The sequence below is a fragment of the Epinephelus fuscoguttatus genome, linkage group LG15, assembly GCF_011397635.1.
Source record: "Epinephelus fuscoguttatus linkage group LG15, E.fuscoguttatus.final_Chr_v1".
NCBI lineage: Eukaryota > Metazoa > Chordata > Actinopteri > Perciformes > Serranidae > Epinephelus > Epinephelus fuscoguttatus.
The window spans coordinates 32,502,520-32,517,339 of record NC_064766.1 but is presented as its reverse complement, the minus strand read 5'-3'; the positions used below and the strand labels follow the sequence as shown (position 1 = coordinate 32,517,339).

The 14,820-nt window shown below is 40.5% G+C and overlaps 2 protein-coding genes across 5 annotated transcripts in view; one reads left to right on the top strand and one right to left on the bottom strand.

Annotated features, from left to right (window-relative positions):
• nyap2b (neuronal tyrosine-phosphorylated phosphoinositide-3-kinase adaptor 2b) overlaps nucleotides 1-1,637 on the bottom strand; it is a 28,029-nt gene extending 26,392 nt beyond the window's left edge. Inside the window, exons 1-2 of one of the 2 annotated variants that reach the window (XM_049598018.1) lie at nucleotides 1,586-1,637; nucleotides 496-541 (exon numbers count right to left, since the gene is read on the bottom strand). The gene's annotated coding sequence lies outside the window, so the exon portion shown is untranslated. The remainder of the gene's footprint in view (nucleotides 1-495; nucleotides 542-1,585) is intronic. The other variant, XM_049598019.1, reaches the window with a different exon arrangement.
• Nucleotides 1,638-1,941: 304 nt separating this feature from the next.
• Nucleotides 1,942-14,820, top strand: part of gpc5c (glypican 5c) — a 143,520-nt gene continuing 130,641 nt past the window's right edge. For 2 of the 3 annotated variants that reach the window (XM_049598027.1, XM_049598026.1), the window contains exon 1: nucleotides 7,681-8,155. In XM_049598027.1, coding sequence (XP_049453984.1) covers nucleotides 7,978-8,155 — 178 coding nt within the window. In that variant the 5' untranslated portion in view covers nucleotides 7,681-7,977. Of the gene's footprint in view, nucleotides 2,146-4,871; nucleotides 4,909-7,680; nucleotides 8,156-14,820 lie in introns of those variants that run through there. The other variant, XM_049598028.1, reaches the window with a different exon arrangement.

Below are 14,820 nucleotides of genomic sequence, written 5' to 3'. Positions count from 1 at the left end.
AAGTTAAAAGAAGGTCAGCATGAGGATGCAGACAGGTTTGTGATTATGGCATAAATACTGATAGATATCATTCCTCTTGATGCTGAATAAATGTCATGTTTTATGTGACAACTGAGAAGGTGTTGTCGTGACTGATGGCCTGCCAGCCACTAACTAGGTAAGGTGAGTAAGGTCCAGCTTTGAAATAAGGTTTATACAGGCTGGAGAGAAAATGGTAACTTCCTGTCACCTCAGACAGGTTCAGACATGTTGTTCTTGTCTCCTCCTATTGACCATATTTTGAATTATGTTAATGGAACCACTACAGAAATCTTAGCCTGCATAAATGAGCATCGAGGGTGTCAGAGTGAGGGTTCTGAAAACAAGGGTTACTGGCGCCATCTGCTGACAGAGTACACCAACACTTTAAGTGCATCTATTTCAGACATAAATCGTTTTAAAATATCTCCTTTCTCTGCCGTCACATGGTATCTACATGGCATAGATTGCACTTACCAGAAGCAGCAGCATCAGGAGTGTCCACTGGAGCCTGTAAGTCTCTCTATAGAAAGTAAGGTCTTACTGTTAATAACGAAATGTTTAAGTTTTTATTTCCCCTAAAATAGTCCAACTCCTGACAAACAGGTCCTTGTCGCAAGATACAGTAAAGCATAATTTTTTACCGTGGACAAAGCACAGCTGTATTTAATAACATAATGATGGGAATTCCTGTTGTTGTACATGTTTGTCTGGTTCAATCTAATACAGAAGCACTGACATTAATATGCCCTGAATTTTGTAATTTTAACATTTTTGTCGAGACACTTATGTTTTTTGTAGAGATATATGTATCTGAATTCCCATTTCCAGTACTGCATATGCGCTGAACCATTTAGAGGATGTGAAGATGGTAACATGCTGTTAAAGTTTTTTGACAGGGGCACCATCTTGTGGGGATCTCGCTGTGTTACCTGTGCCTGCTACAGTGATCTATGGACAAACTAATCATGAAACAACATAATCCATACAGTATGGTTTGGCTGCCCATGGTTGGATTACAGACCCCAATGCACTACCTTCATTTACACACCCTGACATTGTAAACTATCAAGTCCATAGGCTACACTTTGGTAATACAGAGCACATACCTCACAACAGTGATGACTCGACTTACAGTCTGCAGGCTGAATCTGGCTCCCAATAGGGTGCTGGGTGGCCCCCCCAACCATTTTCTCAAACACAATAAAAATAAATTGATTCACACTGGAAATTGTTGTTGTACTACCACTATACATAAGGTGCCAGAGTGCATAAAATACATTAAAATAGAGCTTGTTTATTAAAAAAAAGTGTCAGTGGCGGATCCCCCACACCCAACAGAGGTCCTAGCTAGTCTCTAATGTTAAAAAAATCCTAGAAACGCCCCTGAGTACATATATGGGGTGCTGCTGCGACTGGCCCCTGGGCTCCTGACATTGTGCAAAAGTGGCCCCAAACAAGTTGAGATGGTGCCCCCGTCCTACAAGGCAGAAATACGTACCATAGACTTATATTTTACTATTTTACTAGCAGTTTAAGTTCTTTTTCCTTTTACCTGGACACTAACCTTGCTGTGCACCAGACGCTGTTTGCAGGGGAGTCACGTGTACCATCCTCACTTTCCTTCATTTCAGATGCATTTTAGTGATGTCGGAATAATCGGAAAAAATAGTTCCCCACATTCTCAACTGGGAAAATTCACCTAAATGCCTCCTCAAGTCGGGAAGAGTTGCCGAGCTGAAGTTATATATGCAAAAGATGAAAAAACGAAAGTACATACTCGGTTGAGAACAATAAACTTAGTATTCTTACACGAGTCAAAAACTCTGGAAATTAGACCATTCAAGGAGTACTTGAATGCAGCATACGGTTAATTGGTTACACCTGCAGCTGTTACTGTTGGAACCAACTAGCCGTTAGCTAGCCGTTAGCTAGCTAATATAGCTATATGATGTTGAGAAGTTGGGCTCAAGTGTTAGTGGCTTCTCTTTGTGTTTAACTAGCTAACACATGTCAGGACTTTCCCAAATGTCCTTAGTCGACTGTTTTATCTGAAAAAGTTTGGTCCTGTTAGCTAGCATGGACACATTAAATCTTCTTACCTTTGCTCCAAGGAGTTTATCTAAGGTAAGCTAACTGTCATCACCTCTGGGTGTCAGGCTAGTTTACTAGCTAGCTTAACTGTCATTAGCTCCTCTTCTTGGCTCTTTAGCTTTACACTGGCCTGTGTTATATACAACATAACCTTGTTGGACAGGCATTAAAAATATAAACGAAAAAACTTTCCTGTGCAAGCACAAGTATCTTGCACTTTATACCATGATATAATCTTCTCCTTTTTCTTTCCCAGCTCCTATGGCATTATAGCATTGACAGGATGCAGATATTAATACAATGCAGTCTGAAAGAATCTGTATCCCCCTATCACTTTTGCTCTTCATATTCACCAAGGTTATTAGTTATGATCTGGACGTTATATGCAAAATACAACACTTGATGGTAGTGTAGAGACTGCATTACAGAAAGGGGATATTCAGGTTGAAATTGCAGTCTGAAAGAAAGTGTATCCCCCTTTAACTTTTGCAAGGAAAGTATTAACCTCTCTATATTAATTAAGGTTATTAGGCATAGTATAATAAAACCCTTGAAAGTAGGGTATTATGGAGAGGATTATATATTTTGGCAGACTGCATGTCCAGCCTGGTAGGACAGGTAACTTAGTCACTTTATGTTATGAAAAGCGCCATATAAATGCAGGGACGGTGAATGCACAATAATTTATAACAATTTCCAAACGTAAGCAATCATTTGACATGAAAACAAGGAGTATAGGATCAAAGGTTTGTTTACAAAGCTGCATTAAGTGTAATGTGCATTTCGCGCAAAGTAGATGTAATTGAGGCCAGCAATGTGTAAACTAATTACAGTGATCTTGAGTTTACAGTTTCGACCACATATGTGAATGAACAAATCCTTACAAAAGGTTAGAGGGTAGGAGGGTCTGGCTTCTCAGCATTAACATGGGATGACCAAGTTATCGACTGCATCATCAAATTATCATGAGAAAATGAGGAAAAACATCATCATCATGATTTTTCTGTAGACATTCTCAAATCAGTGCAGTGATTCATGAATGATATGAAGTCTGATTACATGTAAAGAAGAATAAAACCTCCAACTATCTAACTAAGTATGGCTCATTCTAAGGTGATGAAAACATAACAATTCTTATTTTCAGGTGATTGATTATACATGAAAGAAATTGTATTCCATTTCTACCATTATATCCCTGTTAAATCCTACACACTAGAACTTTAAGGAAACAGGAAACACAGGTGACACTGAAAGCATTAATGATTGCATAATTCCACTAAGCATTCCAGTAAACTCTTCCAGTGAGACAGGGACAAAACCAGGACTTTCTTTAAGTGGAATACAGCCATCATTATTGTTGTTAGATACACCTGTGTTTGTCCTACTGTGACATATCAACTATGAATCTTTATTATAATACAGTTGGCAACTGACAACTGATGTAGTACCACGTTTGTCCAGGAGAGGGCAGTATTTAACATAAAAAGCAAAAGGAAATTTAAAACATAAGGTCACATTTGGAAATGTAAACTTTCAAAATCAATGCTAAAACACTTAAAAATGCATTATATTTTTTATAATAATGTGCCAGGTCAGATTCAACACCAAATCTTAAAAAAAAAAAAAAAAAAAAAAGAGTTTATTTTTTTTTTATTTAATCATTATTATGGGCTCACTAAGACCTCTTAATGTACAGAAGAATAAAAACATTAATTTTGACAAGTAAGACGTGTTCTCTGTAAAACCTTGTTGATAAAACAACAATAATACAATGATAAACAATCCAGATGTAGCTGTCTATGAGTTACCTAGGTGAAATCGAAGCCTGGTCATTTAGGCCCACCTACACATGCACACTCCCACTGCCAGGGGCACACTTCCTATCCGTGGGTAACTACCTTAGCAGGACACCGGAAAATGTGTCTGTTTCATTCTTCCCGATGACCACATAGGAAAAATGCTTAGATTTCCAACAGGCCCTTGTATTTAGACTTTATACTGTGCCAACAAAGTCACACAAGGTGAATTAGGTGGCCCCAGAGTAGAGCCAGGTGCCCATTTGTCTTGTTTATTTGTCCTCATCTTGTACTCTTGCACAAGTTGTCTATGTCTATTTTTGGGCATTGTTGTTTGTAATAGTTATCTCTGACAGTAGTCACATTGGCTGGTTGGAGCTCCTGTTTTTGGAGGTTGCATAAATCTTCATCTGTCTAGTACTGCTAGAACGATGCGCAGCATAACTGTTTAATCTGACAGCAATATCAGCCACTATGTGCAGATAGTTTGGGTTTCTAAGACAAGTAAATGTCCATGTTCCTCAAATCAAGTTAGCCAGCTACAGCCCCTTCTGAGTGACCCTGTATGCTGCCTTCACATCGGTACTGTGGTGAGATGGCAGATCATTTACCAGTTGTGGAGGCGAGAGCAGAAGTGTGATCTCTTATCCAGCAGCTGTATCATATTGCATCTCCCAGATGTCTTTGGGTTTGCTCAGGCAAGAAAAGTAGAAATCTAGTTTATATCTAACATAAAATATGTGTACTTAATACTGGTTGATAAATTGTACACTGGAAGGGGTTATCAGTACACCAATGGTCAAAGTTGCTCATAAAAATGGCTAAACCTGCTTATGAAGTGCAGTTACAATCTACAATTCCTGCTGAGACTACCAGGATCTTGATCATTTACTTGATTTGTTGATCGTTCACATTAAACATGTTGAGGTGTTGACTCTGATTATGAACATATTTGCCTTCCAGGAATTGGGGAAAACCTGAGAGCATGGGCCTTCCTGAGGTAAGTGGAGGTTGAGCCTGGAGGTAGTGTACATTATCTTGGAAAGATACACCAGGAGGTAGACCTGTTTGCCTCAGAGTCATTTAATGAACTGCCCCTTAGGTCTTCCACTTGCTCACCAGCTGTTGAGTGAAGATGCTCTGGCATAGACCTGGCCAAATAGCCTTAGTCTCAGCTGTTTTCGATGACGCTACATAAAACAAGCAGGATGAGCCAGTGCTGCTGGTCCCTCCAAACTACCCAGGGAGGATATGTTACCAACACAGACATCTTGACTGAATGCTTTGGCCTCCTCTACACAGGCTAGATCTTCTGTCACATTGTCACATGGCAATGTTTTACCTGTGCAGTAAAAGAAACACTTGTGTATATCAGAAGCACACCTGTAATCCGGCAAACATTCAGACTAAACTGAACTGAAGGGCATCCTACTGGCATGCTTTAGAATCGCACATAGAAACTACTTGCCGATAGGTGCAGGCAGAGCATGTCTGTAGTACTTACAGAAGCTGTTACACACACTGCTGAATAAAGGACTTTAAGTCTTTACTGGAAACATCTATGTGATTCAAAGTGCATGTTGTAGCAGCAGCTGTTTGTGAGTTATGGAGGCCGATGTATGGGTGGTGCTTTGTCCAAGCAGTTCCCAGTAGTGCTGGCCCCCTAAAGCTGAAATGAAAATCATGCCTGTGATTCATAAGGAATGGGAAATCTCTGCTGTAGCAGGCCTGCAAACCATCTACAACAGGCAATAAATTTGACCCCATCCCACTAGATAATAACTTAAAGATCCAGTGTGTAAGATTTAGGGAGATTTAATGGCATTCACAGGTGAGGATTGCAGATTCTAACCAGTGGAAACTTCTTCCGGTTAGATTTCCGTCAATGCTCACTGTTTAGGAGGTTTTTACCAGGAGATCCTTTCCCCACAAAACAAACAAACCAGGTGATTAAAACTGGTAAAAACAAATAGAGCAGTTTCACGTTACAAATCAGTGTTTCTTGTCGGCACCTGCTAATGTGTGCCCAATTTTGCCGATAAGTTAAGATCCAGACATTCAGGAAGTTTATACCATGAGCCGGATTATCTGCAGAACGGATTGGTTCATTTAAACAGGTAAAAACACTGAATAAAGCAGTTTGCGGAGGGCTGCAAACTACATTGGCTGACACGAAAACGCGAACGGCCTTACTGTAGAAACATGGCAGTGCAACATGGCAATCTCTGTGGACAAGGAACCACTCCATATGTAGATATAAACCAAGGATATATGTAGATATATCCAATATCTATCTATCTATCTATCTATCTACCTACGGCTCATTCTAAGGTAATGAAAATACAACAGTTCTTATTTTCAGGTGATTGATTATATGCAATTATATTCCATTTCTGTCAATATATCACACTGGAACTTTTAACTGGAACTTAATTCCAACTTAATGCCTTATTTATGTATCAAATTTATTCAAAAAAAGTTTGCAAAATTAAAGACCTTTTTCATGGCAGACATTTTGGCTTGTAGCAGAAAACACACAATTTATACCATTAAAGATGGATCAGTTCCATTAAGCTCTTCCAGTGAGCCAGCATGCACAAAACCAGGACCTCCTCTAAGTGGAACACAGCCATCATTATTGTTGTTAAATACACCTGTGCTTTTCCTACTTCGACGTCAAAATGTTCACTGTGAAGCTTTATTGTAATACAGTTGGCTACTGAGTACTCATGTAGTATCACGTCTGTCCAGGAGATGGCAGTATTTAACAGAATTTATGCAAAAGGAATATTACAACATAAGGTTACATTTAGAAAAGTAAACTTTCAAAATCACTGTTATAACACTTAAATTACATTACATTTTTTTAGAATGATGCGCCAGGTTAACAAATAGATTGAACCCCTAATCTAAAAAAATAGAATAGTAATAATCATGACGGTTTCATGTTTTTTATTGTTATTATTATAGGCTCACTCTCCAAGACCTCTTAAGATGATACGCCATAAACAGACTTGACATCAAAGGCTGCAAGGAGCGCAATACTGTGACAGGCAGATCAGTCTGGGAAAAAAAAAAATCATGTTTTCCACTTAACATATTCACCAGTAGATGGCAGCGATGTGGATTAAATAACAAGTACTGCTACACAGCTTCAGCATCTTGAAGCACAGGATTCTCCCTGTTAGTTTCAACTCAGTAATCACCATACTCTGAAAACTGTGTCGTATTTTACTCTGTAAACCCTACCCTTCCCATCCCTCATATTTAAGTAATATTTAAGTAAATTGGTCTATAATTGTTTTACTCATTATCCTAAGTTTTGATGAAGAAGAGGGAGAACCAGATAGAGACTTAGTGCCCTGTCTACATTACTAATACGGCAGATTACTTGTCGCAGTGACTGCTCGTGTGACCTTAAGTTTAAAATTAAAATGATTTTTGGCTTACAGAAAGAAACAAACAAAAACATTCAGGGGAAAGGTGAGATTTTGATGTATTTAATTTGTAGATCAAAAGTAGGATCATTGAATTGAAATGGCATAATCAAAATGACTTTTTTATATTATTTAATTGTAACACAGATGCTACAAAAGGACAGAAAAAAGTCGCAGCCAAAAGTTCAATTCAACATTAATAATATAGGAAATTGTGTGTAGGGATTTAAAATGCCCTAAGGATACTGACTCTGCAAGTCCCTATAGGGATATTGTAGTGAGTTTTAGTTGGGGCACTTAGCTGAAGTAAACAGAAAGGGAGGGGAGTGTGCGCAAGGCTCAGGAAACAGGCATGCAGACAGCCGACCACTGCAAAGTGTTGAGCGCGGGACAGACTGGCTTTAGCCCACACCACCCTTCCTCTGTCCAAGAGAAGACCCCAAACCTCCGCTGTGAGCCGCTCACACTCATCCCAACCAATAATGTGAAAATCAGACGGAAACGTTAGTCAGATGTTCAAACTCATCGTCGCTTCATTGTACTTGAGTGCCGTCTATTTTCAACCCTGTCACACAGTTTGCAGTCAGGCTACAGTAGGCTATCCACAAGGATACCTGGTGTGAGATGCGGCAATGTCCCGAGGAATATGCCCACGCGTAAACTCTTGCGGAGCCTTCTGGATTTTGTCAGTGGTCGTATTTGCGGTGACTGTGATCGACGTGGACGCGTACAGCTGTCATGAAGTGAGGACCGCTTTCCAGCTGCGGCAGGTCGGCCCGCTGCACCGCGTACCGGAGATACCTGGCACAGGTGAGCCAGTGGGTTTGGCACCTCACAGTGAAGAGCACTTTGCCGAAAGCGCACCGCAAACATCATAGTGTGTTAATTGATCCACTGGAAAAAGTCATGTTTACTTTTAACTACGTCCATAGCCATGTCAATGAATATTTAAATGTGTACATAGATATGACCACTTTTATTTTAATAGAGAAAAAGGCTTTTCTTGATGTTTAATGTATCTAACTATTCTGTGCTTCTGTCCAAAGCACACGTGGTTCAGTACACACGCACTGTCAGTGGTCTCCCTGAAGCAAAAGCTAGCCCACTCATGTGACAGCAGCAAGAGACTGAAAGGCTTGATGGAGAGAACAGATATTTCTCTCTGTCTTCACCTTTGTCATACTGTCTCATCTTAGTCATGTTAGTTGGCGAGACCTTTCTAAAGGGTTTTACCATAAATGTTGTGTATTTGGGATGCTGTTATTTTGTGTTTGTATTCTAAACAATATCTGAAATGATCATAAAGTAAGTGAAATGTGATGTAATGTAAGGGATCTGTCAGTCCATTTTCATCATTGTACATTCTGAAGATTCCCCCAAAACATGTATCTATACATTGGTGTGGTATTGGTAATAGTTAATATTACATGTTAAAGTCACTCAGTGTATAGGCTCCTTCTAATCTGCCTGATTTAAGGCAACAGATCCTCTTGATTTTCTTCACAATCTGCAGCTTCACATGCCACCCAGCTGCTTATCATACAAGCAGGCTGTTTGGAGGGATTAAACAATTATTTTGCAAATTTCCTTTGGCAGAGAAGCCGGCCGGCACATTCACAAGCTGCTGAGACAGGGGTTTTAGAGCTAGAACAAGTCTAGCGTGATGCAGAGGTCTCATATGGTTTAATCTCTGTGGATAAAGAGGCTACAATATTGCGTCTGTGATTTACTTGCACTTTATAGATTGACTTGCAGAAGTCAGCCACCAGCAACTCTTTTGGATGTGTGTGTTTAGATACTCGGGGTGGCATGGGCCCTTAAGTGTACATGCACTTTAGCTCAGGAGCCTCAGTTTATGAAAAATATACTGTCCAGACTCTCACAACAGGCCGATAGAGGCTTTGGCACTTCTGCTGACATGGTTCTCTTTTTTTCTTTGTCTTTTGTCAGATTTTTGTCAGAGCGATGCTTGAAAGCAGCTTCAAATGCCTTGAAGGTTTCGTGGTATGTGCTTTCCTCCTGCACACTGAGGAAAAGTTATTTTATGAGAATAAACATTGGTTCCAAATCTGTTTTGGAGGCAAAATGCATTTTGAGCGAGGTTTAGGCTTTGGTTCAACTATGCTAGGTTTGCTTGAAAGTTATCCTGTAAGCACAGTAAGAGACTTATTTATGACGAATTATGTCATATTTCTTCTGTGTGGCCTTATCAGCTGTCATACTGTGTATTGAACACAAGAAATCGGGCGACTCAGTGTGCATTATCATTATGTATTTACCCTAGTCTTTTAAATCTTTTAATAAATTACTAATAAAAGTCTTGTAGTCTTAGGATTTTCAAGATTTGAATGCATTTTTCCTGGCAGACACTAAAGATGAATGTACAACTATCTATATGACTCCAGACCATGAGCCCTGCAGCAATAGTGTCACATGTGGGTTGGTGGCAGCTTAAGTATCACCCAGTCTGAGTCTGCAAGCTGTAACAGGGAGAAGAGCAATAGATAGCTGTGTGGGAAACATACCTAGAGGTGCATCCAAACCACTCGATATGTTTGTTTAGCAGGGTGTCACTACTAGCAACAGAGGATGTCAATTTCATAGCAAGCAGTAGTTTTGGGTTAGCTCTTAAAGACAACAGACGAACCTCAGTCTGCTGAGGATGTCTGCAGTCTGGAGCAAGGCGTGTGTGATAAACTTTTACAGTCTGCAGTACATTGGCAGAAGCTTGAATGAGAATCTCAGCGTGATGAGCATTTTACCTGTATGCTGTGAAGGGTATGCATTAGCCTTCCCCTTTAATGAATTTGCTGTCCTCACCTCTGTGTTTTCTCTCTGAGTCTATCCCTAGTTACAGTATTTTTGTAAAGTGGAGCTGATATGATCCAGATACAAACTGCGGCTCCTTGGCCTGTACTATTAATTGATATAAATATTTGTTTTTAAAAGGTGTGGTGAGCTGCATTTTTGTGCCTTTACACTCCACCGGCTCTCTGCTTCTCCTTCCCTTCACAGCTAATCAAACATTGCTGTAGCTTCCCCAGAACATTTTGGGCTTCTATCTTATTTTGCTTTTTATTTGTACTCGTCCTAGAGAGGTTGTTTTGGGTCAGGCGCAATCTTGTCTTCAAAGCGCTGACCAATAGAAGGGGGTGTTGGAGTGGGAGATTTGGTGTATATGTGTGTGTGTACACAATTATGCTACTCTGCTTCAGTCCTCAGATCAAATGCCAATAAAAGCAACTCTTGAAATTTGAAGTGGCAAAACTTCAGCCCTTTTCACAGTCTGATGTTTGGTTTAGGATACAGTGCTGCGTTTCATTCATGTGTGGTGAACTGATTTCTCACTAAGCGCCAGGAGTGTGGCAGCAGGGAACTTCAGAGCCAGCCAACTGGACATGATCCTATATAAAAAGAATTGAGCTTTTATGGTACAGATATTTTATGCAGTATGTCTTTTTCTTTTTTTAAAAAAATCTTGTATCCAATGAAAACATGAAGTGCAATAAGCAGTGATAGTGCTGCATGATTGCCAGGATCACTCTGATTCCATGTTGGTAAGCTGTGGTGGAAGAAGTATTCAGATTCTTCACTTACGCAAGTAGGGATATACTGAAATAGAGCAAAAGCTAAATGTAAACATATTTCTCACCACAAGTAAAAGTCCTGCATGAATTGATTCCCATTACTGTCATTTATGTTTTGTAAGTTAACCCATACTCATTCTTGGAACCCATCGGCTGTATTCGGCGTCTGACATCCGGCAGACAGCGATACCCCCGGCAGACCCCCGATTTTTTAGCTTTCCGGTTTGATTTGGGCGGAGGAGGCGAATTTCCATTTCTGACTTCCGTTTATATATAAGTAAATATGCTGAACCATTGCGATGGATTCAGAGTTTGCAGTGACGCCAATTATGTTCTGCCTCCTTAGTTCACCACATGGACCGTTTAACCTGGCAACAACTGCAGCCAGCTCAAACATGATTGGTCAATATCACGCGGACTACAAACAGCCTACAACCGGAAACCAGGGCTCTTCCGCTCTTCTTCCGGAGGCAAGATTTCCGGGGTTTGCCTACAGACTCTACAATCACTGAATGTAGAGTCTGTATATAGAGACTAACCCATACTAAACTATACAGTGTACTTTAGAGCAGTGGTTCCCAACTGGTGGGTCCTGGTCCAAATGTGGGCACCGGGTCCATTCTGAAAAACTATATTTTGAAGTACAGTGAATTTCCGACACAGAGCTTTTACTTTGAAGTACCATTCCCTGTTGTAGAGTGAGTGACTAACGGACAGCTACAAGACAAAGACGGCAAACTAGGTCAAGGACATGGCCAAAGTATGATGCTGAATACATTGAAGTACCTTGTCCTTGAAAGAATGACCAAAGGGAAATCTGGACCCCGTAACTGGACCAGATGGGAATCACTACTTTGGAGGCACTTAGAATTTAAAATAGTATTTCACTGTTGGAAAGATGGTCTTGTTTTAAAACTTGGCTGTCTGTGCAGTTAAAACTGGTGCTATATGACCAGAGAAAACAGAGAAACAGGGCTGTGGCACTGGTGTTGGCTTTGGCTCAATAGGTAGAAAATCTACAACTACCAGAATGCACTACGCCGCACCAGACCAATAAACGCTCCCGCTGGTGGCTGACGTAATGTGAGCTTGGCCATTTTTCCACAGGAAACAATATGGTGGCGGACTTGTTACCAACATTATCGAATGACAATTAAGGGGTTAAAAGAAGTTTCTGGAAACATTTGAGGCGAGAAATAGGCAACGCAGTCACAGAATCTTGGTTTATATTTGATTAGCACTACTTAGTTTTACCGTTTGATCTCAGTTTTTTCAGCCCCCGTTTGTACAATACAGAGAACAGTATGGCACCCGCTTCTTGTTCACAGATTCTCATATTACAGCCAAACAGTGCACTAAAATATGTTTCTGAATAGATTTTAGGGCGAGAAAAAGGCAATACAGTAACAAAATCTTTGTTTATATTTGATCAACATCGTCTAGTTTTACAGATTGCCCCAGGTTTGGTCTGAGTTTGAGTGAGAGGGGCCACTCTCTGTCTCGATCTGCTTGTTTGTGTCCGTACAGCAATCTGTAGTGAGAGTAACAGCCTTAAAGCCAGCTAAAATCTGCCGAATGATGCAGAGATATCTGGGGGCTGGTAAGAGGGAGGGAAGTTTAGTTCAGTGTAGTTCATTTACACATACTATTGACAGTTATAGTATATAGCTGGCCGAAAAATTGCAAAGTATCCCTTTAAGTGACCATTAAAAGACTCTGAATTATTTTACCAGTACTGTATGCCCTTGTATTAATTATTTCAGCCAAAAATATTTGCTTTCCAGGCATTAAATGTTTGTTCCCTAGGCCGCACTTTATAAAGAGCAACTTTATTTCCGTGCCAGATTCAGCATCAAGGGAACTTAGATAATCGGTGACATGAAGTTGCTTATCCTGTGATTATTTTGAAGAGTTATGGCCACTTTGGTACTGTGGTACACAGCCAAATGCTCCATATTGAGATTACCACAGGGTGCTGATATAGCCCTTTGGAGATAGATCATTTGGAAAGCAGACAGCCAGCAGTGCTGTTCACAGACACACTAATTCTACAGCTGGCTCCTTAGATAATGTCCTCAGATATGATCAACCTATTTTCCAGCTCTGTTAAAACTATCTGATTGAGCGGGGCTTATCTGATTGTGTACATACCACACACACACACAAACGCTCTGGTCAGCGTATTACTCTGCTGCCATTCTCTGATTTACTGAGTCATTAACAGCTATTTTTGAGTGAAAGAGAAAGTGTCTTGTATCTTTAATACAAGGCAGGCAGGGTCATGTGTTAATAGCGAGGGAATGGGAACACAGTGTGTTATCGCATGTCACCACACCCTTAACCAGTTACAGCGTCAAAAGCCTTGGCAAGCTCTCAAAGCTCAACGTGTTCTTTGATTGGCTGTAGTTATTTTTGATTCCCTTTTTAACTTGGCCTTTCTCACTGACAGCATACACATAGAGCACACCTACTGTACTCCATACACACTTAACATCATTGAGCTTCTGTGTTTCTTCTCCTGGCCATCTGTCAACTAATCGATGTAATGTAAAATTCACATAAGAACGTTGTGTTTTGTAAAACTAAAGACATTAGGGAAACACTGGTGATAAAAATAACATCCCTGACAATGGCTTCAAGTAAAAGACAGATTGTTGACCTGACAAGCACCTCAGATGCTCTTTCTCTAGCCCACCCCAAACACACCATCCTTAACCAGTGTTGTCCCAGTCTGAAGCTGATTACTGTGTCTGAGTCGGTGTCTACCCAACATCTCTTATTGGATTTCGGCCTAAGTCCATCTTGTGTTTCAGTTGATTGTGTGCTACCATACGCTGCTGGCTTGCTACTGTAGTAGAGGTTGAGGCAATTTTATGAAGTTAGTAGACTGCCAAGTATATCATCTACCTCTCTAATAATGTAACCATTTAGAAAAGATGAACCTTCTTGCACTCTCAGGATAGAATTACTACATGAGAGGGGGGCTGATTTCTGGGAGGGAGTGTTCAACAGATTATTTTAAATGTTAACATAATTACTCTGCCAGTGTGTGGCTGAACACCTCTCTGATATAACACTGCTTCATCAGGCCTGTATCTATCTGCTCACCCGCCTTCCACTTCTCTCTTTATGCTCTGTCTGTCCAACCTCTGCCCTCTGGCGTGGCTTTGGACCCCGTGCCAATCACTGTAGGCAGTTCCAGCTCGGGATCTGGGAAAGCAAAACATTCCAGTTGAGTTTCAAGGTTGTCCAAAAAATGCAGGTATGCGGCAGAGACTCTTTGAGATGTGTTTTCATTCAACGCGGTCCATCCAAAACACAGCAAATCTGTAGTAAATATCCTGTATGTTCAGTGGATCTGGGAACTTCAAAGGGAACAGGCTTCCTGGGGCAGGAGAAGGGTTACTGCATTAATTGCCTACTTTCTAACAAAGTTATTCTTGTTCTCAAAAAATATCAAAACAGCAGCATCAGGAAACCGCAACCCTCCTGGTCATCAGCGCATTCCAAATCATAACAAAATTTCCATACTGTATTGAGGAGATGTGAGCTGCATATAAATCATTTCATGAGTGCCGGAGTTTGTGCACGTGTGTTTGAAAAGGGTGGTTATAGCATAACCATCCTCTCAGCAGTGTACTGTATTCGGCCATGCTACTGTAGTACCACATATTGAGAATGGCATGTGAGTTAGCAGGGCAATTATACAGTGGTAGAGTTTCTCCACTCAGGAGTTTTGACTTGTGCAATGAAGGGCACTGAGGTGTTGCTGAAGGGATTGTGACTAACAAGTCAAGACCCCTGAGCCATGGCTTTAATATGGCAAATTACTCCAGAGGTATTTGTCACCTGAGGACGATTAAGGGAATTAGGATTCAGAGTTGACAT